Below are 25310 nucleotides of genomic sequence, written 5' to 3'. Positions count from 1 at the left end.
CCATGTAAGAAAACACAAGAAAAAACAAATATGCTCCTCAGAAGTACATCAGAGTAGATGGTTACCTCTTTCTTTGATTTTTCTAATTCCTTTTGCTGTATTTTTAGTTCCTCTTCTGCCTTTCTGACTTGTTCTTTCATCATACAGTAGCTTTCAAACATGCTGCCCTGGACAGACAGAAAGACATGATGACTCCTCTCACCTGCACCAAATGGCACACAGTCATTTATAGAACAACATAAGGTTTCCTCCTAAACTACTACAAAAAACTTGTATGAAATCAAGGTATTACATATAAATATTTCCCTGTTGACTATTCTTAAGTGAAGTAGTAATTCTGCATTTATAAGTACATAGCAATCTCCACAGAACTTCACTGTGGTGTAAGATACACAACTACAGAGGAAAACCATGGATGAGAAATCCACCACAAGTAAAGATCCTGCCTTTAGAGATATGTTTCATATGCATCAAAACAATGAAAAAAAAAAATAAATAGACCCAATAAGAATAAAAAATAGTAAATGAACATGTGCACACATTTCACCAAGACATGATTTTTTCACCATAACAACAAGTTTCCTTCTGTTAGGACAACTTGTGGTAGAATAAAAGCTTCTTGTAAACGGTTTTACTCCTGCAATAACATAAATACTTTTTAAAAGGCCTGAACAGTGGAGTCTTTTAAGTATTATTTTTAACTTTGTAGCTTGCTGTATCACTCTACCATTCTCAAATACAACATTCCAAAAAAAATCCTCTCTGGCATTTTGCCTTCTATTTCCAAGTTAACTTGAGCACCTCAGCTCATGTTAGAGGTTACAGTTTCCTCCATCACAAAGTTAATTCAGGCTTGCCCTCCAAATGACATTCGTATCTCCCTTCCTTTAGAAGATTGTGCTTGATAGCATTCCTTACTGTTATTATTTATCTTTTCCCCAGGGGAATAATCTGAAGGATCTACAGCTAGAACTCCCTGTTCTTCAGTTTGTACTACCATACATGCTGTTTCAACTTCTCTAGCTTAAGACCAGGTTGTTTGCTTTCTTCTTTTAGTTTTACTATATTTTTCTTTGTTCCTATACGTTTCTCTTTTCTCAGCTCTTCATAGGTGAAACCCAAAGAAGATATTAATTATTTTATTCTTTTTTTCTAAAATAAAGTTTGCATTTGCTTTCTGAAATTCATCAAGCTGTTCTGAAGCTTCTTGATTGATTCTATCTCTTTTTTCAGTACACATTTTTCCTGTAAGTCACATTTTGACTGTAAGTCAGAAATGGTTTGCTAATAGCTAGTTTTGCAGGCTTGGAGTTCTGAAACTAAAGTCCTGTATTTGTCTTGCTTATACTTCATCTCCACCAAATGTCCCAAAGAAGTTTCTTTTTCACCTTCTGAAAGAGCTATTCTTCGAAAATTTCTTTTTTTCTCTTGTTAAAATTCATTATACTTTGCTACATAGTTCTTATAATTTAGCCATTTCTTTGAAGCATCTGGTTCTTTCTTCTTTCAGGACAGAAAGCATCTGGAAATACCTCATTTTCCTTCCATTCAGGGATAGATTGATGAGAAGTTTATTTGATACAATTGCCGACGAGTCTTTTTCAGAATTGCTGTTTTTCTCTTCAACATATGAGAGATTCTTAGAAAAAGTTGCAATGTTCTTATTAACTAAGTTTTGGAATGAAACAAAGTTAGCCTCATCTCCTAAAACACGCTGAAAATGTGTATCCATCAGCTCTTCCAGGAAACACATCATCTAAGCGTATTTGTCATTCTCCTCTTGTAACATACTGACTCTCTAGGAGTAATTCTCATTCTGTTGCATCAGCAGAAATATCCTCTGAGAACACGCAGCCACTGTTTTTTCCAGTACAGATATTTTCACATTACATTCATTTCCAGATTCCAGGGGTGACAGATGGCAGAAACACTCATAAAAACTGTTCCCTGGCTGGAACAGTTTGTGTAAGCACCCAGGCCTCTCTTGCAGAGTGTCGCGGTTTGACCGAGGCTGGTGCTCAGCTGGGCAGGAGGCCATGGGCTGCGGGGGTGGGACCTGGTGGAGCCAATCAGCTGGCTCGCTTAGAAGAGCCAATCAGCTGGCAAGTTTGAGGAGCCAATTAGCTGGCTAGTTTTCAAGATTGACACCCCGTTAAACCACTTAAAAGAGTTGAAAACAGCTCTATGGAAAAACACATTTAAAAACAGACAGAGCCTGGGAAAAGCTCTCTCTTGGCTTCTGGCCTTTGAGCAGGTAGCTGACCCACCCAGCCCCACGGGGCCAGTCCTGGCCAGGCTGGACTCTGCTGTGGCACTGGTTGGGCCAAGATTTCTGCTGCTGCCAGGCCATGCCACCAGGACTATCCCAATGCCATGAGCAGCTGTGTGGCCAGGACCAGTGCCTGGAGTGGCCTCTGTCTGCCCGGTCCAGGAGCAGCCACATGGCCAAGAATGCATGGCCAAAATCAGCACGACTGGGGCAGCGCTTTGCAGCTGCAGCTATCTTGACATGACTCGCAATGGGCTTTGCTTGCTCAGCCGCTTTTAGCCAGCCATGGCTACATGTACAAAAGGACAAAACCAGTGGCAGCAGTGTTCTTTCTTTTCCCAGCACCCTGCATGAAGGAAAGGCGCAGGGGGGGTAACAGCAGCCAGCATAGCTTAGCCAGTGCCAGCAGGGACCACATGATCAGCAGTGAAAAACACAGCAATTCCTCGATTGTGGAGCCTGGATGAGATCAGCCTTTCAGCACTGCAGAATTCTTTATAAAAACTGTTTCAATTGATAAAGCTTTAGAACAAACGAACTTACAAACACCAATTCTCTCCCAAATCAGGAAAAGGAAAGGGTGAAGACACACAGAGAAAACAACATGGGACACTGAGGTCAGTAAAGGAGTCAAATTCTAGATGGGAGGGGATTGAGGAAATGCCTTAGTCTTTGTCTGAAATTCTTTTGTAAGGCTATGGTGAAGATATGTTTGATCTATCAGACTCTTTCCCTGTAACTCATGGAATGCACTGGGAGGATGCAGTGTTCTAACCACAGCCATGAAGAGAGGCACCAATGCTGAAGCAAGCAGAGGTTGAAGTAGCTTTAACAGACAGAGATGAGGAACCTTGCCCCAGTAATAGAAGAAAACCTCTGTTTCCCAGAGATGGATGAAGAGAACTTTTGCTTTATGCTAGAACAGCTTATCCTTAAAATAGTACCCCGTAAGTGGGCCCATGAGAGCAGCTGTGGGAAAGCTGCAAGGCATGAGAGGGACTTTTACACTGCGAGCAGATTTTCCTTTCCTGCATGTCTGATTTGCTGTGACACTGAAGCCATAATAGAACTGTTTCTTGTGGAGAAGTCTCCATGGCATGGCAAGAGAGACTCCTCTCCCTAAGTGAACTGAAGACTATTCTAGAGGTGGTAAACTGACTGAAAGTTCCAGGTTTTGTCTCTTTACATTGTCATTGGGAAAGAAAAGAGAGTGTGGAGGGAGGAAAAATGTTCTGAAGGTTTATTCTGATTTTCTCATTATTTTTTTTTCCTTTTAGTTATGTTAATAAAGTTTTCTTTATGCCCTTTAAAGTTTGAGCCTGCTTTGCTCTCCTAATCCTTATTTCACAGCAGAAAACTAGTAAATAATTCCAGTGGGTGCACTGGCATTTGGCCAGCACTAAACCCACTACATAAATTGCTCTGTTGGCTGGGAAATTCAGATTGGTGAACCAACACTTAATTGGTGTTTCTGCCCAGTTTCTGAACTGAAACCACTATGCAGAGGAAGCAGCAAGTTTAGTGGATACCACTCTTCATCTGACGAAAAAATATTCTGAGAGTATGCATGTTGCACGTTTTTAGCAGCTATCTTCTGACATGAGAAATTCTCTTTTGGTTCACATAGTTTCAAGGTCTGATCTTTCCCTTTTTTCAGGCCAGTATTGCTGGAGGGGCTTGTTTGGTGAGTTGGTTTCTGAGCCTGCTTTCCTTTCCCTTCCATTTCAATTATGTCTTCTGTCTATCACATCCACTATTCAGATCAGGGATGCAATTTTCTGAAATATTTTCTTCTTTCTGCATTCATTCAGGGCTCCCTTCAAAACACTTCTTAAAGTCTTTAAAATCAACAGATGAACTCTGGGTACCCTGTGTGCTATGGAGACTCTCTCTGGCTTCCACTTCTTGCTTCCAAGGACTGAACAATTCAGATTTGTAGGAAACTTTACAACTTTCCTCAAGATCACAGGTCACCTGTTGTTAGGCATCGTCATTCTGCATTTCTTCTCTTCTAGCTCCCCCTGTAAAGATGTTTTGGTGATACTTTTCATCATCAACATCTTTATCCAGGCATTTGGTTTTACTTACGTTTTTTGTTAGAATTTGCTTGTTTCCCCAATGTTTTTCCACGTTGCATTCTTCTAGAGATGTTGTGAAAATTTCAGCCACAGTGGAAGGCAACTTTCCATGAAGAAGTTCAGTAGCTCTGTCATAAAATCCTCCTTCTGCAACAATGCAAAGACCATCAGACCAAAGATCGGTATTTGTCTCACAGAAACTCAAACTCCTCACTTTCTTCTCAGTGGTGAAAGCCGTTATGTGGCATCTTCCAGATGCAAACAAGCTGAGTTGGAGCTTCTTCCTCATTAAGATTTCAACCACAGAAGCAGGGAATGTCTTCACTGGTAGAGTTATAGTGTGTTCATCCATGAGAAAAAAGGTTTCCTCATCTTTGGTTTCCTTACTTGTCTCATCATTGGGTAACTTCTCAGAACAAGGGGGAAGCAGTCCTGATGCATGATGACTTGGGGTACACCTGAGCAAAGTGAAACTGTCCTCTAGAGTATTTGCCCTCTGTGGTCCAAGGGTGACCTGATGATAGCAAATGAGAAATGTTTCAAACTGAAAAATATAAGCTAAAGTACATTACTAATTATAATTTGTTTTTTCCTTCATCCACAAAATACTCCATTACAGATTGATAAGGAAAAAAAATCATACAAAGGCTTTTCAAATTATCTAAAGTCTTGCAACAAGAGTAAGGTTACAAATTAGGTATGAGTAAGTAAATAATCTTCTTAGTACACACCTGTATTCACCTTGTAAAGCATCTGTAGTAGTTATGATTTGAAACTACTTTTAAATTCACCTTTAAATACACCAACTCTTCATTTTCTTTCCAATTTCACATGTTCCCTGCGCACAAAGACAGCAAGAACAGCAGTAACTTTACTTCTCACCTGCTCAGTCTCAGCTAGACCAGCAACTTTCGCAAAGGCACTGGAACTACATTCCAAAACAGGTACAAGTTCTTCTGGTAGCTCTTCCATCTGCTTCAGTCCATCACAACTACAGACTGGTGCTTCTGTTATGGTAAAGCACTGCACAAATGTAATGGCACTCCCAGATAGTTACACAAAAAACAAACCCAAAACCATCCAAGCAGATGTTTTGAATAGAAAAATATTTAAGTGAGAGTATGCTCAAAATTACCTTCTCTACCAGCAGCATACACCACCACTGATACAGATACAAGCATGATGTTAAACATGAAAATGAGCTTCATAAAATCCCCATAAATATTGAGGTCTAAACCAAGGTGTATTTGGGGTTCATGGTTTCCAGTTCCCAAAGCATTTAGAAATAGAAAATACAAAATTACAATGGGCAGGTGAAAACTTATGGATTAAATTTACTGGTTAAAATTACTCAGTGCAGGTCCACATTTACATACACTAAAATTTACTATAAAATTTCCATTAATTTATGTTGGAAGAATTTACCTTATAAAATCTACCAAAAAAAAGCTTTCACATTGTTTAGTCTGAAGAGCAAATCTGTCTGCTGCATGGCATTCCCAAATACTATACTTCATCCAGGACATATAAAGTACCCCCTCACTTCCGTAGTTTCTTGGAAGTTCTGGGTTTTCTTGTGAAAGCTCATATCTAAGTAGTGGCAAACAGTTATCATTTCATCTTCCCCAGATACAGTTTACAGATTAGGAGGATTTTCAAAGGGTTTAGGGTTTACACCTTCTAAGTCATATAGGAATGAAATCATCTTCACATTAATGGTGCAAAAATGAAAGCAAAACCTCATATTTCTTTGCATACCAGACTCTTTATCATAGAGCAGCACAACTGGAGTTTGAGTAGCTCTGCTTTTGTGTGAATCCAAGACTGATCTCCATTTCAGATTCTGAACTTCATCCTGAATTAGATCTCCATTCTTAATGGGAAAAGAGGGAGGAGAAGGAAAAAAACCCACAGGTTATATACATATATATGGTGTTTGTGATATGAAAAACAGGGATATAAATTTTCTTTGCCATTTTGCATTAAAAATACCCATTATTTCATTATAACTGCTATTGTTTCACACAATTTTCTAATTTCAACATTTTCCAGTAAATGCTATAATTCTAAAGTTTCCTACAGTTTTCCCTAATATGCTGGTTTTGCACCACACCTTCATACTTTACAAAGCAGTAAGGGAGAAAATCTGAGTCATAAGCATGTAATATGTCAGATCACAGGTGGAACAGTGACTAAATTATATGGCCATCAAAAAAGACTAAAGAAAGTTCAATCAAGTAGGGAATAAGACTAATAGTTCAGTGCCCAACTACAAAGACAATTGTTCATAGGCTGGAAGAACTCAAAGTGGAATAATCATTCCGAACAAAATTTTGTTTGTCCATTGATAATTTAATTGCTGATTTCATATTCTGTTCTTTACGTTTGAGTCCTTGATTGAATTTGAAAATGTTGACACTTCCTGATGCAAAACAGATACCCCTACTGCTTGATAACAGTAGATCACATTTCACATGCACTGTGCTCATTTCCAGAGAACAGAAGACTCAGATTTGATTGTCTCAACAAAACACGATTGAGACAGTAACCAAAACAGCTACACCACAGAAACTAAGCCAACACAGGCACTTTTGTCTTCCTGCACTGCTCTGCATCAAATGCCAGCAGAAAATAAATCTGGTCCCTTTGCACTGAGCTGCAGTTTTAAAATACAAATGGATGGGAAAGGCAGTGACTTCCAAGTCTTCAGTTCCTAGCCAGTCAGAAAGGGCTGCTGGTTTTCCACAGAATCACCATTGAGAATAATTTTTATTTCAACCCAAGTCAGCTGCCTCACTGTTGTGCTCTATTAAAAGATGTTGACTGGGACACACAACTTAAGTGAAAACCACAACACTTCCAAGATTTCTTTTATTTTCTCAGTAATATTGACTAATAGAAGGGTTTGGGTTGAAAGGTACCTTAAAGATCATCTAGTTTCAATCACCCTGCCATAAACAAGGGCACCTTCCACTAGACCAGCTTGCTCAGGCACTATCCAACCTGGTCTTGAACACCCCCAGGGGCAGGGCATCCACAACCTCTCTGGGCAACCTGTTTGAAACCAATGCCAATTCCTTGAAACACAATCATTCCTTTCCTGCACCTTCTCATTTATTTCTTTAAAGATACCAATTCTTGATTGATACGTGGGTATTGTCAAAAGAAAGTTACACAAAATGATGTATAAGATACAATGCTCAGGTGGCAGAACATCACACTGAAAAATCAAGACCTCAGCTGTCATGTGAAAGCTGCAGAAAGGTGCATTGCTTTGTTTTTTCATACTTTTCCCTCACCTTCAACAGACACCCCTAATGCTCACATCTAGAAACCAATAAGTCAACACACAGCCACATGTAACAAGCTGCTTTTTGGTGCATGTTCATTTCTCATTCAGGCATATACTTCAACTGGAATACTGCAGACAGGATGCTGATACTGAGTCTGGAAATTCCAGTTTTCTACAAGATTTACGTGACTACATTCCACCATGAGATGCAGTTCATCCCTTGGTGTTCAGCCTAATTGGATCTTGTATTGCACATAATTTCTCATTTTTATAGCTGTTGATGGAGTATGATGAGCTCAAATAGGATTTTTCTTGTCACTGCTTTGGCTTAAATACTACAAGGTCGAGGTAATGAGACTGAGAAATTCTATTTTAATACATGCTGGTTTTACAGAAAAACACCAGATGTCTCCCTCCTCCTTTTATCATAGATATTGAAATTTTTTTCCCTGCTATCTCAAGTCATTTTCTATTAGAAAAATGCAAATGTTTTTGTAGTACAAAAATAGGAGGAAGAGACAACCATAAATGCAGAAGGGACAAGATTTGATGCTGCTGATGCTATACACAGCATTTAAAGAACACTATTTACTCTGCAGTAAAGTAAACATAAATGATGGCCTGTTCATTTATACCAAAGACTGGGTAACTGAAACTCTAACCTCCTATGACACCAGAAATGTAAATTAATATTTAGAAAAGCAATGGTTAGAAGAATGGTTCATGTAGAGGAAAAAATAGGCCTTTATTAGAGTACAGCGTAGAAAGAGTCCTGTTTCTTGATACTTCCTGGATTGGCCTCAGGCAATTAGTTGTGTGTCTTGCTTTCACATCTTTAAATAACTCAACTTTTTTTTTCTCCTTTTCTCAATTTTATCAAACCAATGGTAATTTTTCACTACTTCTCCTCTGTCCCTGAAGGCCTTCACTCCTCTTGATTTTAGCTGTGCAGTACCCTCATAGTGCATTTGTTTGTTGTACCTATTTACAACTCAGTGCAAGTCCCTCAAGAAGTATCTTAATATATATTTAAACCGTATTCTTCATTCAAAAGGATAAGTGAATACACTAGTTAAAGTAACTATAGCAATGGCTCAGGGTAAGCAGTTGGTCTTTCTGCCACCTCAGGGCAGTTACAGAGACGTGGGGTGAGGTGTAGCTTCCGAGCTCTCCTCAGAGGTCACCCACGTGCAGCTGGTTATTGCAGGATGATCTCACCCCTCTCTCACAGACACAACCTCCTGAAGCTCACTGCTTTGGGACTGTAGAAACACTAACGGGATAAAATCACCAGGCCTGCAAAAGTGCATTCAACTACCAGGTTAAAAAAATTTGTCTGTATTTCCTCTAGCTTTATGGATACAAGATCCTCTCTAGCTTCTCCCAGTTCTGGAAGTACTCACAGTCCGACTGACCTCCAGTATAAAAGGGTTTTGTTCATGCCTCTTACCTCTTGGTTAACTGCAGTTAAAATCAGGAGAGTTCTTGGGATATCAGGTCACAATCTGAATGAGGCATAGCTGATCTCATTTTAAATAAAGTCTCAGAATAAAAATACCCTGCACCTCAGTGCATGAAGAATAAAACTTTGTTTGAGCCCACTCTGTGAAAATAATTGTTCCTTGTCAGCAAAATGAATTGGCAAAAGCTGAATGCCATATTACAGCATGAGCAGAGCTTTCCCATGCAGAGCTGGAGTGAAGTGCTTGAAGCAAACAAGTCCTATTCAGTGTATTCAGGGCATATCACAATGCTACAGAGCCACAAACCATTGACTATCTCAGCTCATTCCTGGTCATGAACGCCACATCCATTTTCCCTTGTTTACCATTATCCAGAAAATCTCATAGACAAGATTTATTGTCAAGAGTGCTTTTTGCTCCAGCATTTGGGCATGAATAACATGCAAAAACTCATCCAACCATATGTGTCCTCCTCCACTGAGTGGTGTCCACAAGGTCTCAGAAGTTCTTCTGGGCTCTACTTTTAGTGCCAATTGAGACTTTTTGCCATGAGCACATCACTTCAAAGGTTAAGGAAAAAAGGTTTGTTGAGTGTCCTCAGTGTGCACCTAACAAAAGCTCTGATGTGATGAAGTTCTGATTACTGATTCTTCTGGGTGTGAAAGAGACATTGGGAAGTACTAATTAATAAACAATAATAAGAAAAAAGAATCAGGCAGGATAAAGGCTTACACTTGTATCTTGGCTGTACCTCTAATGACAGGTGTAATCCAAGGTGATACAAAGATAAAAGCTAATTACATTTTGCATTATTTTTACTTACCAGTTGACTTACCAGGTTAACCCTGTTGTCCCCATCCACCAATCTTGTAAGTTCAGAGTCCTTTTCTTTACTCCTTTTCAACTTCACAGTACTTTGATCTTTCAAAGTTCTGTTTTCATCTAAAAGCTCTTCCAATTTTTCCTGTAGTTTGATTTCAGATAATTTTAAACTATAGATGTGATGGTGAGATTCTTCCAATTTTGTTCTGAGAAAGTCTTCAGTGTTCTGAGAGAACTGCAGTTCAGTCAGCAGGTCTGCCTGTTCTCTTCTAGTGTCCTCTTCTTTCTCCCTCAAGGACTTCAGGTTTTGCTGAAATGCCTTGAGGTGGCTTTTCACATCATGCTCCACATTTTCAATACAAGTCTTCCACTCCATTTCTTCCACACCAGGGTGTTTAAAGCCCTGAGTCCCACTGCACAATGACTGCAGCTTCTGCTGGAGGTGCTGCACCATTCCCTCTTCTAACTTGGATGTCAAAAGAGCAATATGGGCATTAAGATCTAGGACTTGCTTTTCCAGCCTAGATACCTCACCCTGAAGGTAACAGTCCCTTTTCCTCAGTACTTCTGTCTGTTGTCTCTGCCTTTGTTTGTAGTGCTCAAAATATTCTGACTGGCTTTTTATTTCATCCTCTTTTGTCTTCAGCTGCTCCTGAAGCCAACGCAATTTTTCCTTGTGCTTCTTCTCCGACTTCTTTTGGTTTTCAACCTATCATTTCAGTGAGATGTACAGTTAACATCTTAATATTAAAGCTCTTGTTCCCTTATATTTTTTCTTAATTTAGTGATAATTATGCCCTTGTTTTCTGAAAACTCAGGAATGACATAAGTAGAATTTTTTAAAAGCCAGTAAAATACTGTATTTAGAGCAAAAATAACCTGTTTAGTCATTTCAGCCATCACTGAAACATCTCAGTAGGAAACAAAAAAACCAAACTCATCAACATCTGCAACTACATGACATACAGGAAATTTTTAAACACATTTTTGCATGTTCTAGTACATATTAAATCAAAATGAACCTTAAAAATGTAATTCATATATCCAGCTCTGATTTACACAGTGACAGATCCTTAACACTGACAGTACTGTAGCACTGGGGTGTTACAGGCAGAGAAGCTGTGGTTCTGTTATAAAAAACAGGACATACACTTTCCAGAGCCCAGGATTTTTCCCTTTGCTTTTCACCATACCTATCATCTGTCAGCTCCTCTTATGAGACTCCTGAAAAAGGAGAAAGAACAGATGTCCTTTGAAACAGTTTGAGAAAGACTTTGGTATTTTCCTTTGCACTACAGTGTGTGAACACAGAGACTTAGAGGTGAAAGATGCCAAAGAAAGGCAGAGAGGCTTTCATGAGTCCCGTACTGCCCTTGCTTTGAGCAGAGTAAGAGCCACCAGTATGACAGGGACATTGCAGCAATTTTGAAGCAAGACTGAAGGCACAGAGACATGAAGGAATAACTTTGGTCTTTCAAGGGCTTCTTTAGATCAGTCACTTTGATCGTCAGTACTTTCCTCTCTGAGGTAGTCACTGGCAAGGACTGGTCAGAAAGAACACTAGGCTGAAAAGTCAGGTAGATGTGGGCTAGTATTTTGTTTTGTTAACTCTTGATGGGAATGTATGTATAAGCTTCCCGAGTCTTGAAAATACATTTCACTTTTAATTACAAAAGCAGAGACTATTCTTCATTCTTGTGAATCTTGCCACATGGTACTAGTGTCCTGTTACTCAACTTTAACCTAAAATGCTGAGAAAATGAAAGTGTATCTTATGATAAACAGAATCAAAAGACATTGTATCACTGAAGCCTGTTCCTGAAAATCTTTCATTCCTTCTCCATTTTCATGAATCCATTGCAAGAGCAAGGTAAAAATGCTTGTTGTATGGGGCTCAAGAGATAAAGTCTGACCTAAGAAGAAATACACTGAGTGAGTCCTAAGGAGAAAGTAAGAAGGGGAGCATAAATTTGATCAAGGACCTGAATGAGAGAAAAAACAGCAGTGCCATCAAAACCAACAGAGAAATAGAAAGCTGGAAGAAAAAAATCTAAAAATTCTTCTGACTTTTTTGGTTGTAGAAAAAAAGAAAGGCTGAGATGATTTGTTGCTTAAAAACAGAGGTCACTGGAGATGAGCTGGACTTATAAATTACTACCACAAAGAGGAAGTAAACCAGGTCATTTGCAACAATATCCCCTCACCAAGCTGATCAGGTCCTCCTGAATGTCTCGCAGTTTCCCTTTAATGCGCACATTGGCATTTTCAACCTGGTCCAGCTTCACATACAGTCGATCAATCATCACAAGAAGTGTTTTGTGTGACAGCTCCAGCTCTTTCATCCTGTGAGAGAATGAACATTTTGGCTAAGTAAATACCACAGTACAGTTCCAGGTGGATAAGCAGCCACAAGCAATGCATCGATTTATCTTTATTTTTGTATTTGTCTCCCAAAAATAAAATAGTAACAAATTTTTGATCACTTACAAAAGAAACACTTAATTCTTAAAAAGTCTACTGGGTTTGCACATTATGCACCCTTCTGGTGACTTAATAAGAATATCATAAGCAAACACATTTACAGGATTTTTATTCAATGGAGTTTGGTATGCTATATGAAGTAACAACTTACCATAATGACAACCACAACACTTCAGTCCCTGCATGTACCTGATCATAGGACTATTGTAGGTTCACAGTTAGTGAATTCAATTTTTATGACAGTAAACGTTTCCCATCAAAATTAACATTACAAGCAACCTACAAGTACCTATGTTTTAGGAGATGAAGTGAAAATATCTCACTTGCAACATGCCTTCAGTAGGTACAAAAACCTACAGTGCAAAATTGTATTGACTTTGTCTGCAAAGATGGATGGTGACAAAATAGAGGTTGGCTTTGCTTGTTGCTAGTCAAATGGTGGCACAAAATCATGAAGTGTGATATGAAAATATTTTTTAAAAGTTTAATTATTATTTTGAAAAAAGTCTATTGTTAAAAAATTTCTGATAAAATTCCTTGATGAATTCAAAGCAATTAAAAATTACACAAATAAGTGTTTTAATGCCATTTACATTTCCTATCCTTTTTAATTTTGACATTCTTTAGAACAGTGCTGTTGCTGACTATCAAAACCTTATTATTCTAGTCAAATGTATAATTAATGCTTAATGGCACCTTCATCTACTGTAATGATCAGCATTAACACACTGAATTAGATGAATCTTTCTGAAACAAGGAACTTTTTTTACATGAAATTCCAAATTAATTCTTATTTTAAAATGATAGGAATTTGCACCACATGAGTATTTAAGAATGAAACATCCCAAGAAAGCTGCCTGGTTGTTTGTAACAATATGTTAGACCATGCTGTAAATCTTACTTAAATAATAATTCTTAAAAAATTATTATTTCACGTATATTCTGACAGCTATAAAAAGCACAAAAAGTCTTTCTTTTTGCTGGTTCTGCATGTATCATTTGACAACCAGTACACAGGGAAAAGTGAAGAATACTTCTGTCACATAACAATAAATTTTAATGCAAACCCTCCTTTCATTTACCTGTTTTTTAGGATGGAATCTGACTCCATGTAGTCCTCTAGAACACCTTTCAGTTGTTGCTCTGACTTTTCCAGCTCTTTTATTCTGTGGTTCAAATTCTCTTCTCCAGCACTGTTTACATTTTCATCAGGTGTGCCTGCATCTTCTAATTCCTGGAAAACCCAGGAAGTAGCAATTTTAACACTGAAATTCAGGATACCAAATCCTTCATTACTGGGCATTCTAATACAGTAACAAAATTCTTGTTCTCTTCCAGATGAAGGATCCATGATGAAAAAAAAGTCCAAACTGGATTCTCAATGTAGTACAGTCTAAGCATGCAATAAGAGTCTAAGCCTCTGATGATCAAATGAACAGTCCTTCTTGATTCAACACATTTATTATTTATGAGAAAGTCTCATTTCATTAGCCACATTAGTATGTATGAAGGGAGTTGACGTTCACAGCATGAGATCCTCATAAAAGATTCAATTAGACTAATTAATAAAGGAATTAGGCATCAAAGTTTTGAAAAGAGAATAATCTACTAAACATGGGAGTTCATAAAACTGAGTGTGTTTATTTTGGATAAATGTATTACATTATTATTGTTTCAAGACAGAAGACTAAAGAAAATATATTTCCTATTCAAAAGCCTTTCTGTAACTATTTCAGAGAAAACATTCTGTTTATTTAATTGGTATTTTGGAATTCTATATGCAGTATTTTACTTATGTCTACTTCACCTCTCACAGGTCATGAAACCATAGCTGAAAGAAATTTTCAAATTTGGGCTTGAGAAGGCAAGCAAAGGTTGGTTCTTTTCTTTTGCCTATTTTAGTCATAGATCTAAAAATTCTTCAGAAACTCACTTCAGTAACTACAGTCCTATAACTGTGTCCTGGTTTCTGCTGGGACAGAGATAATTTTCTCCTTAGAATCTGGCACAGTGCTGTTTTTGGATTTAGGATGGGAATAATGTTGACAACACTCTGATGTTTTGGCTGTTGCTCAGGAATGCTCACCCTACATCAAGGACTTTTCAGTGGCTCATGTCTGTCGGTGAGGAGCTGCACAAGGAGCCAGGAGAGAGCACAGCTGGGACAGCTGAACCAAACTGTCCAAAGGGATATTCCACACCACAGAGCTTCATGCTCACTAATAAACTAAAGGGAATTACCCAGAAAGGGACTGATCTCTGTTCAGGAACTGGCTGGCCATTGGTCAGCAGGTAGTGAGAAATTAGCGTGAAGAACACTTGCTTGCCTTGAGTCCTGTTAAATTCTCTCTCTCTCTCCTTATAATTACAATTATTAGAATTAGCATATTATTATAGTAATATTTCATCTCAATTATTAAACTGTTAACACCCCACCCTGTTAACACATTGTACCCCTCCCCAGCTCTATGGTAAATACCAATATACAGCAGACAGTAAGACTGCAACTACCTGTTTTCCAAAAGTACAAATTCTGCTAGCTCAGCACAGAAGAAACCCCATCATAAATGCAATGGACAATGTCAGCCCAATCAGACAGTTTTCTTGAGAAAACTGTCACGTGTAAATTACAATGAAATAACAAAACACACAACAAAGTAAGGAAATGAAACTGTTCATACCTTCTCTGCTTTGTAAGAAGACCCACTCCTGTCGGTGCAGTGCACTTATCATGGCAGCCCCATGCTCTGACTATCCCATGTTTGTGCTTGTAGTTCCATATTCAAATAGTGATGAGCAAATCTGTGTCTATGAAAAGTGTTTCTTTGCCAAGTGAATCCTTGTTCCCTCATTGGCACGAGGTTTGATTATCTCAAGCTCTGTTTACCTCCTGTTGTGGTCCATTGCTTTTGAGTGATGCTAGAACTCTCTCTTGCAGTGAAGGCCTTATTTTTCCACATTCTGTCATCACACTGCTAAAAGACTTAACTAAAATATGAAAAATTTCTATTTGAAAATATGATTATCTAAATGCTTGTTCCTTTTGAACAATATATTGTAAGCAACACATTCTTCTGGGGATCAAGATTCCAGACTTTTGCATGATCCTTGTTTCCAAGGTGAATTGTGCTTTCTACCAGGGTTATTCCAACCCTGACATCAGGCACAGTTTGCTGCATGTGACTGAATTAATCTCATGGAGTGTCTCAGCTCCTTCTGCAGGTAAATGCTCTTGTCCAGTGATTCTTTGCACACAGTACTTCTCTTCAGAACCTGATAATTATCTGAGAAAAGAGGCTGCTTTTGAGGCTGATTCCCTCGCCTTCAACAGCCTTCTCTGTCCTTCCTTCCTTAGGTGTTCATTGCCTTATGTTATTTTTGTCAATCATAACTTCCACTTCATGTATTACTGTAGTCAGCTAATTCATATTGGAGTTCAGTGTGTCCATGGTAGTAAACTTGTTTCTCTGTGGCTTTCTACACAAATATGATTTTCAAGAAAATGTGAGGGAGGAGAAAGTTATCTTCTAGTCTTGTGCTCTTAATGTTTTCATCTTGCCTCAACATTTCAGAAATAATTAAAATTAGCTATTTCTTCATATTGCCTTTCCAGTTCTGAAGTACTGATTTGCTTTTCCCTCATTGAAAGAGTAGTATTTTTTCATTTTCTAACCATTCTCTTAAAAAGGTCTTTGCAACTTCCATTTTTTCAGCGTGTGCTTCACCTCAAATTTTTTCTTGAAGTTCATGTGGTCAATGACTGTTTGTCTACCTCTGCTGGTTGAGGTTGTGCCATTTTTGCTTCCTGGTAGCTAATGATGATGTTTTTTTATCTCACCTGAGAGGATGCCATGATTTCCAAATATGCATGTTCAACTACTTCTCTGCTTATCACATTTATCTACATGCCCATTTCTCCAAGTCCTTCCTTCCTCTCGAAGAGATAACTGAGCACAGCACATCATGCATTCTCTTTGACCTCTCAGGCCACCATGCAATCTGTAATTTTCCCAGAGCTGTCTTTACAAGACATTACCTTACTTTTCAAGAAACATTCAAAGAATCATATTTCCCACACAGTTCTCACCCACTTTAAAGTTTTCATACTTCAATCTACCATCTCGCCTTTCTCCAAAACCCTTCCTTTCTGCACCTGTGGATTTCCAACTTAGGAATTTAATCTGAATTTTACCACTGCAGGGTTGTAAATCTTTATTTGTTTCCAACTTTGAACAGTTTGCTTCCTGTCCGCTATTTACTATAGACAACTTAATGTCAAACACTTAGCTTTTTTAATATAGATACTAAAAAGGAGATCCTGTGTTTCTTGGGTGAAATGCAAAACACGTTTGTTGAAAGCATGCAGTATGGAGACAAAAATCTCAGTACTGTAAGAAAACCATTTGGTAGATAACAGTTCACATAGCAGCCAGTAATTGCACTTGTATTTTTTCTGCTGTTTGGTTGGTGTGAGAATATAAGTTCTGTTTATATCTTTTTTCCGTGTTTATGATGTGCTGGTCCTTATTTGATTGTGAAATCATTCCAGCTCGAAGCCATATCTTAAAAAAAAAATCTCTAATTTTGAGTTCAAATATTTTGCAGCTTCAAGTATTATGCAAACTGCTTTATGAAAAAATGCACCAATTTAAAGCCGCTTAATAAATATTTTCTGTATTTTTGCACATGGACTCAGCTTTTCACTCCATAGGGTCTTTTAATAGCCTGTAATTGAAACAAAAACCAAAACAGAAAACAAAAACAACAAAGAGAAGTCTGCTGAGCTTTAGATAAAAACATTACTTTAGAAATACATGTTGGTATCAAACTAAATTCACAGGCAGCACAATGCCTTTCTGAATGTTTTATATTACCTTCAGAATAACTAGAACCAAAATTATTATCAGTGAATCACCTGGTTTGCCTTGAAATAGTTAACAGTGTTGAAAAGTCCAACTATAATTAAGTATCTTAAAATTGGCTTTTCTATGTTAGATTAATCAGAGTATAATAAATTCGCCTCTGGCAAGATGAACTAAAGGACACTGCCCTTCACACCAGCACCACAATGCGATGTGCAATCCTAGAAATCTCAAAAGCGGAGTACTTGTGTGGCTACACAGTCATTACCCTTGTGTTATCTCCTCAAAATGCTTGTCACCAAGCTTGAATTTAATTACTAAAGTACTTACTGTTAACATGAAGAGTAGCACATTATATCAGCACAAGGCATTTTCTGGAGGCTATTAACATTTGCAATTTCTTTTAATTCTTGCAAATTCTTTTAATTTTTTTTTCTCTTTTATCTCTTTAATCCAAGGGGAACCCAAAATATTATCAGATAATAGCAGTGTAGAAACCTATCAATCCCTTGAATGCATAGTATGTCAAAACATTTTAAATGGAATTTTAAAAATGCTGGTGATTTTACTGTTTATTGTGTGTTTATAAAGTATCTCTTGACTTGGCCAGCATATCTTTAAACATATTTAAAAATGAATGTATTCATCCAGATGTTAGCACCTCTAATTGGCATTGGTATAAAAACCTGGATGAAATTCCAAAGACAATAGATTGATGAATTTTTTAACAGTACACTTCGAAACTTATCTAAACCAAAATAACATTTGTTTTATCTGATCTCATCCAAAAATTCACTTCAAACTGTGTAAAGGTGAATAGTTTACCACAAGGCTTCACCTTTCTTCAAACACTTCTCTATAAGCATATACTCAATTTTTAACAAAATAAAAGAAATTTCAGAAGAAATCCTGAACGTTCTGAAAAATATTGCTCAATTTCAATTACTTTTCAACTTCTAAAAATCAAAGGAAAGCTCCTGCACTTTTAAGAAAACAATAATACCTGAGAATTACATTCCACCCATCTGCATCTGTTGCCATTTTATTGAAAAAGAAAAAGCATATGCAGCAATGCTTGTAATGAAAGCCCCAAGCAAGTTCCAAAGAGCATCAACAGAAAGATGATAATTGAATATACTGGACCTGAATAAACCCTAGGAAGAGCCCATAATAATACAGGCCTGATTTCTCAAAAGTACTTGAGATCTGGGCAGAAGAAATTATTGTTTCATGCTAAAAATTGAGTCTTGGGGTAACTATTGTCATCATTCCTTTTTCATCACACAGTACTGATAGCAGTTTCAAAGATGTTGATTAAACTCCCACTACAAGGAGATTTCTTGAAGACAATTCATAACAGATTACAAAGAAGAAAAAGCTTGGAAATTTTGTAAAGGTAAAAGCATTGTGTACATCAGGTTAAAAACATAAAACAAAAAGCAAAAAACAGAAACAAACCCCCCCAAAAAACCCAACAACAGTAACAATACAAATACTGTATAATATTCAATAGGTTTAAAGCACAGTTTAATCCTTAAACACTTAGGTTGTTGAGCTACCATCCTTCCTGAAAGGCAGTGTGGAACTTGCATTATTCCAGGGAAGAGGACTGGACCCATTTTTAAAATTGCATTTCCCTTTTGTTCTCTGTGAAAGGTGAGTACTGGCACTATGGCTCCTGCTACAGCTGAAGAAATTCACTGCCTTTTGCAGGTGAAAGGATCAGGACACTGTGGAAGGACAGTGAGAATGATGGCAATGTCTCAAGGGAGAGCCACAGAGGCTTTTTATCCTCACCCTTTCCATGTTGTGTCATTCACACTGTGACCTTCAAATCTCCTCATAAAAGGGACAATTTGTTATTCTTCTATTATTCTCAAAGTTATTTCATGGCGTCAAGGATCAAAATCAGCTCCTTATTTTGCATGGGTGGTTATGCTCACAGGGCTTCTTAGAAAACAAAACTTAAGCCAACCATTGTTTGTCACTTCTCCATCCAGCATGACAGAAGGCAGGAACCTAGAGCAATATCTGAAGTTTCAGACAAAATATATCTGCTCTGCAAGTATGTAAAGCACTCACTGCAATTATGGTAGTCTTTGATTACAAAATCATTTCTCACTGAAAACCCAATGACTTTCTCCTGGAATCTAGAAATGAAAGTATCCTAATTGAACGTTATAGATGACTCTTCCTCCCTGTGCAGGTAAAACCAGTTTGCCCTTCCTCATGGTTTCAGAATCTTACAAACAATCCCCAAAACATGGCAAAATCTAGGAGACAAAAACTGAGTACAAAGAAATATAAAGAATACCAACCACACGTCTCGGCTCAGTTGTGTCATCAAGGCCACAGAATGAATGCTAGTGAAAAAAACAAAAAAAGGAACAAAAACTATAACATAAGATCAAAAGAAAATGAGGAAAAAAGAAAAGAAAGAAGATGTAAGATATGTAATATGAAACCCAGTGACATTACAGCAGTTAGTCTTACATCATTAATTGAGTTGATCTGAAAGAAAGACACAGTAAACCAATCTTACTCTAAAAAGTAGTAAAAAAATCAGTATTTCAGGGCAGCTTTACAATGGCAAAATCTGTGGATTTTTTCACTTCATATATATTATGTTTGTCTTTGTGATTCACTTGAAGAAGTACTTATAGTTACACACACTAAAGCTTTCCTGAACCAAGACTTACCAAGCCAAGGGCACACCTAAATGCAACTGAAATAGCAGAAAATCAGCTATGAGAAGAGCACAACATGCTTAAACAGCATTTGTTCCTAATATATCAACACACAGATTAAAACTGAGATTTTATATAATTCTTCTGTATAGCCTCTAGAAACAGGAAGGACAGTTTGCTGAAGAATCTATAGGGCAGAAATACTGTAATCCTTATGTTCTGACAGATTTTTACACAAAACTTACAAATTGAATCCCTTCCTAAAGGAAAATGAAAAGTCATACTCATGACAGAGTAACTGTAAGTGGTGCATCACCCTTAGCTACCACCAGGCTCAGCTATAAATGCTGCTATTCCTTCAAAAGCATAAGATTTCTATCCACAAGAAATTATTGTGCTCAGTATCAGTAGCATGTAGGTATCAGTCTGCACCCTTTAACACATTAAACCCTTAGAAGAACAATGAGGTAAAATTATTTTAAAATTATTATATTTAAAATTATTATATTTAAAATTATTTTAAAATTATATAATAAAATTATTCACTGATTCCCTGACAACACAATTTTCGATTGGGCCATCGGAATGGGATTTAATCCCTATTACATTTAAAAATAATTTAAATGTAATAGGGACAGAAGGAAGTCCTCTACCCATCCAGAAGTTGAAGGTTAATAGAAAGAGATGAAGCTTTTTTGAGGTCTCTTGCTAATGTAACATTAAAGCAAAGAGGATGTTAATCATTTTAACTCATTACCAGCTTTCTGCTAAGCTTGTGATTAAGCTCTTTCTTTTCCAGTGCTTTTCTGCATCCATCCGGCTGATGAACCAGCAGAGATAATGCTATTTTCCATTGCCAAAATTATCAGTCTGGCTAATCCTATACCTGCTGTGTAAACTGTAAAGGCAACGCCTTAATGGCTTCCATTTTGGCAATAGCAACATCTAGAGATGTTGATTTTTTTTAGAATAGGTGGATAAACAGTAATATTTGAAATAATTAATATGTACAAGTATTGTCTATCCCTCAACACTTCTCTGCTTTGAGGAGTTAAGTGTGGCACCTTAGACATCACTGGCTGCTGGGCAGGAACAGCTTCAGGTATAGACGTGGTCTGGGACAGAAGAGGGCAAAGGCAGCAAAAGAGCTGTTTTAAGGGTGAATCCTGCCTGTGTTTCTCTGCTAGTGCAAACATGGAGCACTGCCCTCCCAACACACACAGTCATACCAGCCCCGACCACGCCACCAGGAGCTGACACAAAGCAATAACTAGCAACAGCACCACGCAGCCCAGCTCCTGCAGGCTCTTCTCCTGGCTCTTCAAAAAACCCAGACAGATACCATAGTCTGAAAAGAGCAGGACAAGGTACACCAGAGGGGAGACAACAACTGTGGGAGCAGACGGGGCCAAGGAAGATGCTGAGGGAGTTGGAATAGTTGCTGGAAGTACAACCGGGAGGACTGCCATGTCCTGAAAGCAGATGAAGGGATGCTGAGATCAGAGAAGGATGAGGAAGAAACTTTTCCACACCCAGTGAGCTGCTCCCCAAAGCTTGTCTCTGTTCTGCAAACCCCACTGACCCCTTTCAACTCCCTCCAGAGTCCTGCAAAAGCCTTCCTTTTACCCTTTTACCCCATTCTCATCCCAAGAGAAAAAAAACCGACTGAAAACTCCACTAATGTGTCCATTCAGCCCAGCAGTTGGTTTATGCAGGATTACATACCCATAAATGCTGAAGAAAATGAACGTGGGATGTGACTCATGCTGGGATCTAGACACTGGTTCAATAAAAGTAACATAACTAAAATACTCTGCTGGGTTCTAGACAAAGACTCATTGTCAGTCCATCCTCTGCAGAGCAGCCTAAACTCCACAGATATGGGAAAAACCTGAGCCCATAGTCCATGAAAGCTGTGCCATCTCTTGCTTGGGCAACAGTGACACAAATGCATTTGCTGTCTGAAACCTTGATCAGAGCTTCCAATTCTTAAAAAAAAAAAAATTGGATCCATTATATTAACTTGTTTCTCTATTATAGCAAATATTCCTTAACTGTAGTGTTTCACAGCCACTTCAATAATTTTATTTCTCAGTACCTGAAAGTTTTGCAAAGCAATGCTATCCAAAGAATATGGCTGAGCTAACCGATTTTTTTAGAAACAAATCTTTGTTCTTTCATGATCTAAACCACAGCAAATCCTCCTTCTACTAGTCTAGAGTCTCTCCAGACTCCTTGATTCCTTCCTGTAACTGATAGAAATCCTGGATAGGAAATAATTTTGAGTAGATTAGGGACAGAGCTGCATTTCATGCAGCAATGACTCAAACTCAAATTTTATCTTGTCTTAAAATAGATTTTGTGATATTAAGTACTATTAACATCAGTGCAACAGAGAAAAACAATTTTGTATGGAAAAAAATCCGTTGGTACTGCCCAGACATAAATTTACCTTTTCCTCAATTTCTTTGAGTTGCCTCTTTTGAAGTTCTATTTTATCTTCTAGATCTCTAATTCGCTGGAACAGAAAAAGGAAAATAGACATTATTATATCTAACTTGAAAAGCATATAAATCAAAAAGATAAGAAATGGGTTAAAAATAAAGAGAACAAATGCCCATTATTAACATAACACTTCCTTTACTGTTATATTAGGCATGTCCATGGCAAAATTTTCCATGTTTCCATGAAACAATGGCATTTTAAACAAGCTGCATGTTCAGAACATCATGCTTACTACCAGAAAGTCTACTCATCACCACTCATTAATCATCAATCATCAATCATTAATCAAATCATAATTTTAACATATACACACAGACAATTCCATTTTGCACCCAAATCCTTTTTCTGCACAACTGCCAGTTTTTCTGCTTACCTAGACAGTCAGCAGATTACACTATTGCATTTCCTTTTAACTCTTTATTTTCTTTTCCTATAAAACATAACCATGCTTTAGCACAGTCAAGCTACACCAGAGTCTCGTTCTAATTAGGAATGGCGAAAAGAACGACACAGACTCTCAAGGGAGTCGGAACAGGAGAAATTCTCTGGTTTATTACTTTAGGCCTGTTTTATAGACAGATACGTGGAAAGTACAGAAAGGAAACTCTTATTGGTTAGCAAATCAACACATCACCATCATTGGTCAGTGGGGCACAACACCCCCTGACTTTCTCTTGCAAGGAAAACAAGAGGACAGACAAACAGCACCTGGCAGTTGTTTTCTGTCTCTGAGGATTGTTTTGAAATCCTCCTGTGAATTTCCCAGGCTAGTTCTCAGGCAGGACTGAGAGGCCATGGGGCCTGCAGCCTGCTCCAAAGCTAGCATCCACACCAGAGAAAAGAGAATGCAGAGATTTTCAGTTTATCACAAAGATACCATGCAGAGATTCAACTCTGTCCTATTACCAGTCACCTCCTACCAGAGACAGATGGAATGTTTTCTTCATTATAGCTCCCCATATTTTATTTTTAAGGATTTTTCTTATTCAGTTTCACAAAGATTCTTCAAAAACATGACTGCTGCTGGGTCCACACATCTTATTCTTTTCTGTATCACATATCCCCTTTTTTCCTTTCTGTAAGTTACACTTCTTCTTATTTTTTATTTTTCTTTTGATGTTGAGTTTAGATGCATTTTATTACACTTTCAGTATATTGTACTAGTTACAGAAAAAGTAGGTTATAAGTAATTTTTTCTATAGGCAGAAACCTGAAATCTTCTACTAAAAGTCACTTGTGATCAAGAAACAACTTCATACAATGCGATTTTTTTGGTGATTAACTATCCAGTCTCAGCCTGGCCTACAAGAGCTGGAGGTGTTAGCAGTTCCTGAACTTGGAAAGACAAATTATCATCTCCTCTAACATGGATGGCATAGGTGAATAAAATTAATGCAGCTGCTGCTGCCTCACTCCCAAATTATTTTATGACTCTCAAATTGATGTGAACAATAGCATCTCTTTCAAAACAACATCCAGTCATTACCTACAAACCTGTATCAATTGATGCTGGTAATTGCTTACTTGCATTCAGCTCTAAGACCTCAAATAGGGGTAAATGCTCCACACTCATTATTGCCCAGGACAGCTGCAGCACAGCAGCAGCTGATCCACTGACCAGACTGGTCTGGAGAAACACAAAGTTTGGCTTGAAAATCACAAATCTAACCTGGAACTATTCCAAAAGTGAGGAACACACACAACCCTGCAGTTCACTTTTCCTAGGGTATACTCCTCCACACAAATACTGAAGACAGGCCACGAGCAAAAAAAAAACCTTGCTATTGTTGCTCCTGTTTCAAAATGGAAGATTTTGCTTAAAGGCTGTTTTGAATATTATACATTCAGTGTAAGTCAATCAAAATCTATACTCTATCATATTGCAGTGCTCAAAGATTTCCCCAGATAATACAGGAACCAGCATGAACTAGATTATCCTCATGTGACATAAGTTAATGCACCTTTGCTGACAATCACAAATGCCCCTAGCACAGCTGTATTAGCTGGATTTTTTCCTCTATTGAATTTGAATTTATTTGTAGTTCATCTACACCATGTTCAAGGCAAGGCTATCTTTCAAGTGATCATCCTTATATACTATATGGACTAGGAATGTTACAATCACTGCAAAAAACCATGGGATGAGAAGCAGGCAGATGGAATCACCCCCAAAATCTCTAATCCATCAGGTTAGACTCCTGTTTCTCTCCTACTCATTACAGTTATGCCAATTCGTACTTATAACCACATCCCAACCTGTCTGACAGACTTCAGTTCTCTGGGGGTTGTGCTATGCTCTCTGGTGAAATTTGACTGTAGCAAGGTAAGTGGAGAGAAGCAATTTTAAAAAATACCATTTTCATCTTCAAGATTTATCATGTAAAGGTATTTTTCAGTAACTCCTGAGAGTTTGCCTTTAGGAAAAAAAAGAAAATAAAAAAGCCACCAAACATCTGGTGGCTTTCTCACCTCAGGGTTTAGAGCAAGTGTTCCTCTCTAAAAGAACAAGTTAATTAGTATAAGATGGCATTTTTAGGATTTGGGAATTCTGTTAATTAAGTAAAAATCGAGATTTTATTATTCCCTTATGAACATTTAATCTTTTCAAGATTATAGCTATCCAGCTATTTTCTTCAACTATTCAGAATAGTTCTAATAAAAGGGCTTCCATTTTCCAATTCTCTCCCGTAATGTTATATCTTGGGAGATGAAAAATAGAGAATAGTTTTAAGGTGCGGAAGCATAAACCTTCTTAAAAACCACTTAAAATACAAAGACAACCTACCAGCTGAAAGGGAATACACAAAGGACTGAATTTCTTAGCAGTGAAAATCTACAAAAAACCCTCAAA

The 25310-nt window shown here is 37.7% G+C and overlaps 2 protein-coding genes across 3 annotated transcripts in view; both read right to left on the bottom strand.

Moving 5' to 3' along the window:
* C6H4orf50 (chromosome 6 C4orf50 homolog) overlaps positions 1 to 16031 on the bottom strand; it is a 35386-nt gene extending 19355 nt beyond the window's left edge. Inside the window, 12 exon segments of the mRNA XM_088056557.1 lie at positions 66 to 170; positions 935 to 1014; positions 1017 to 1144; positions 1146 to 1203; positions 1206 to 1465; positions 1467 to 1983; positions 3767 to 4007; positions 4010 to 4861; positions 9938 to 10633; positions 12129 to 12267; positions 13488 to 13639; positions 15087 to 16031. Coding sequence (XP_087912683.1) covers positions 66 to 170; positions 935 to 1014; positions 1017 to 1144; positions 1146 to 1203; positions 1206 to 1465; positions 1467 to 1983; positions 3767 to 4007; positions 4010 to 4861; positions 9938 to 10633; positions 12129 to 12267; positions 13488 to 13516 — 3105 coding nt within the window. The 5' untranslated portion in view covers positions 13517 to 13639; positions 15087 to 16031.
* A 681-nt stretch (positions 16032 to 16712) lies between these two features.
* The window catches only part of JAKMIP1 (janus kinase and microtubule interacting protein 1), a 144514-nt gene continuing 135916 nt past the window's right edge, over positions 16713 to 25310 (bottom strand). The window contains exons 21-23 of one of the 2 annotated variants that reach the window (XM_088056484.1): positions 22407 to 22472; positions 19586 to 19630; positions 16713 to 17130 (exon numbers count right to left, since the gene is read on the bottom strand). In XM_088056484.1, the coding sequence (XP_087912610.1) occupies positions 17098 to 17130; positions 19586 to 19630; positions 22407 to 22472 (144 nt within the window). In that variant the 3' untranslated portion in view covers positions 16713 to 17097. Of the gene's footprint in view, positions 17131 to 19585; positions 19662 to 22406; positions 22473 to 25310 lie in introns of both variants that reach the window. The other variant, XM_088056485.1, reaches the window with a different exon arrangement.

This window comes from Pseudopodoces humilis, chromosome 6, assembly GCF_049639895.1.
Source record: "Pseudopodoces humilis isolate 2021_Gansu_Grassland_sample_001 chromosome 6, ASM4963989v1, whole genome shotgun sequence".
NCBI lineage: Eukaryota > Metazoa > Chordata > Aves > Passeriformes > Paridae > Pseudopodoces > Pseudopodoces humilis.
The sequence above is the reverse complement of the archived record's forward strand: the minus strand, read 5'-3'. Positions and strand labels throughout refer to the sequence as shown.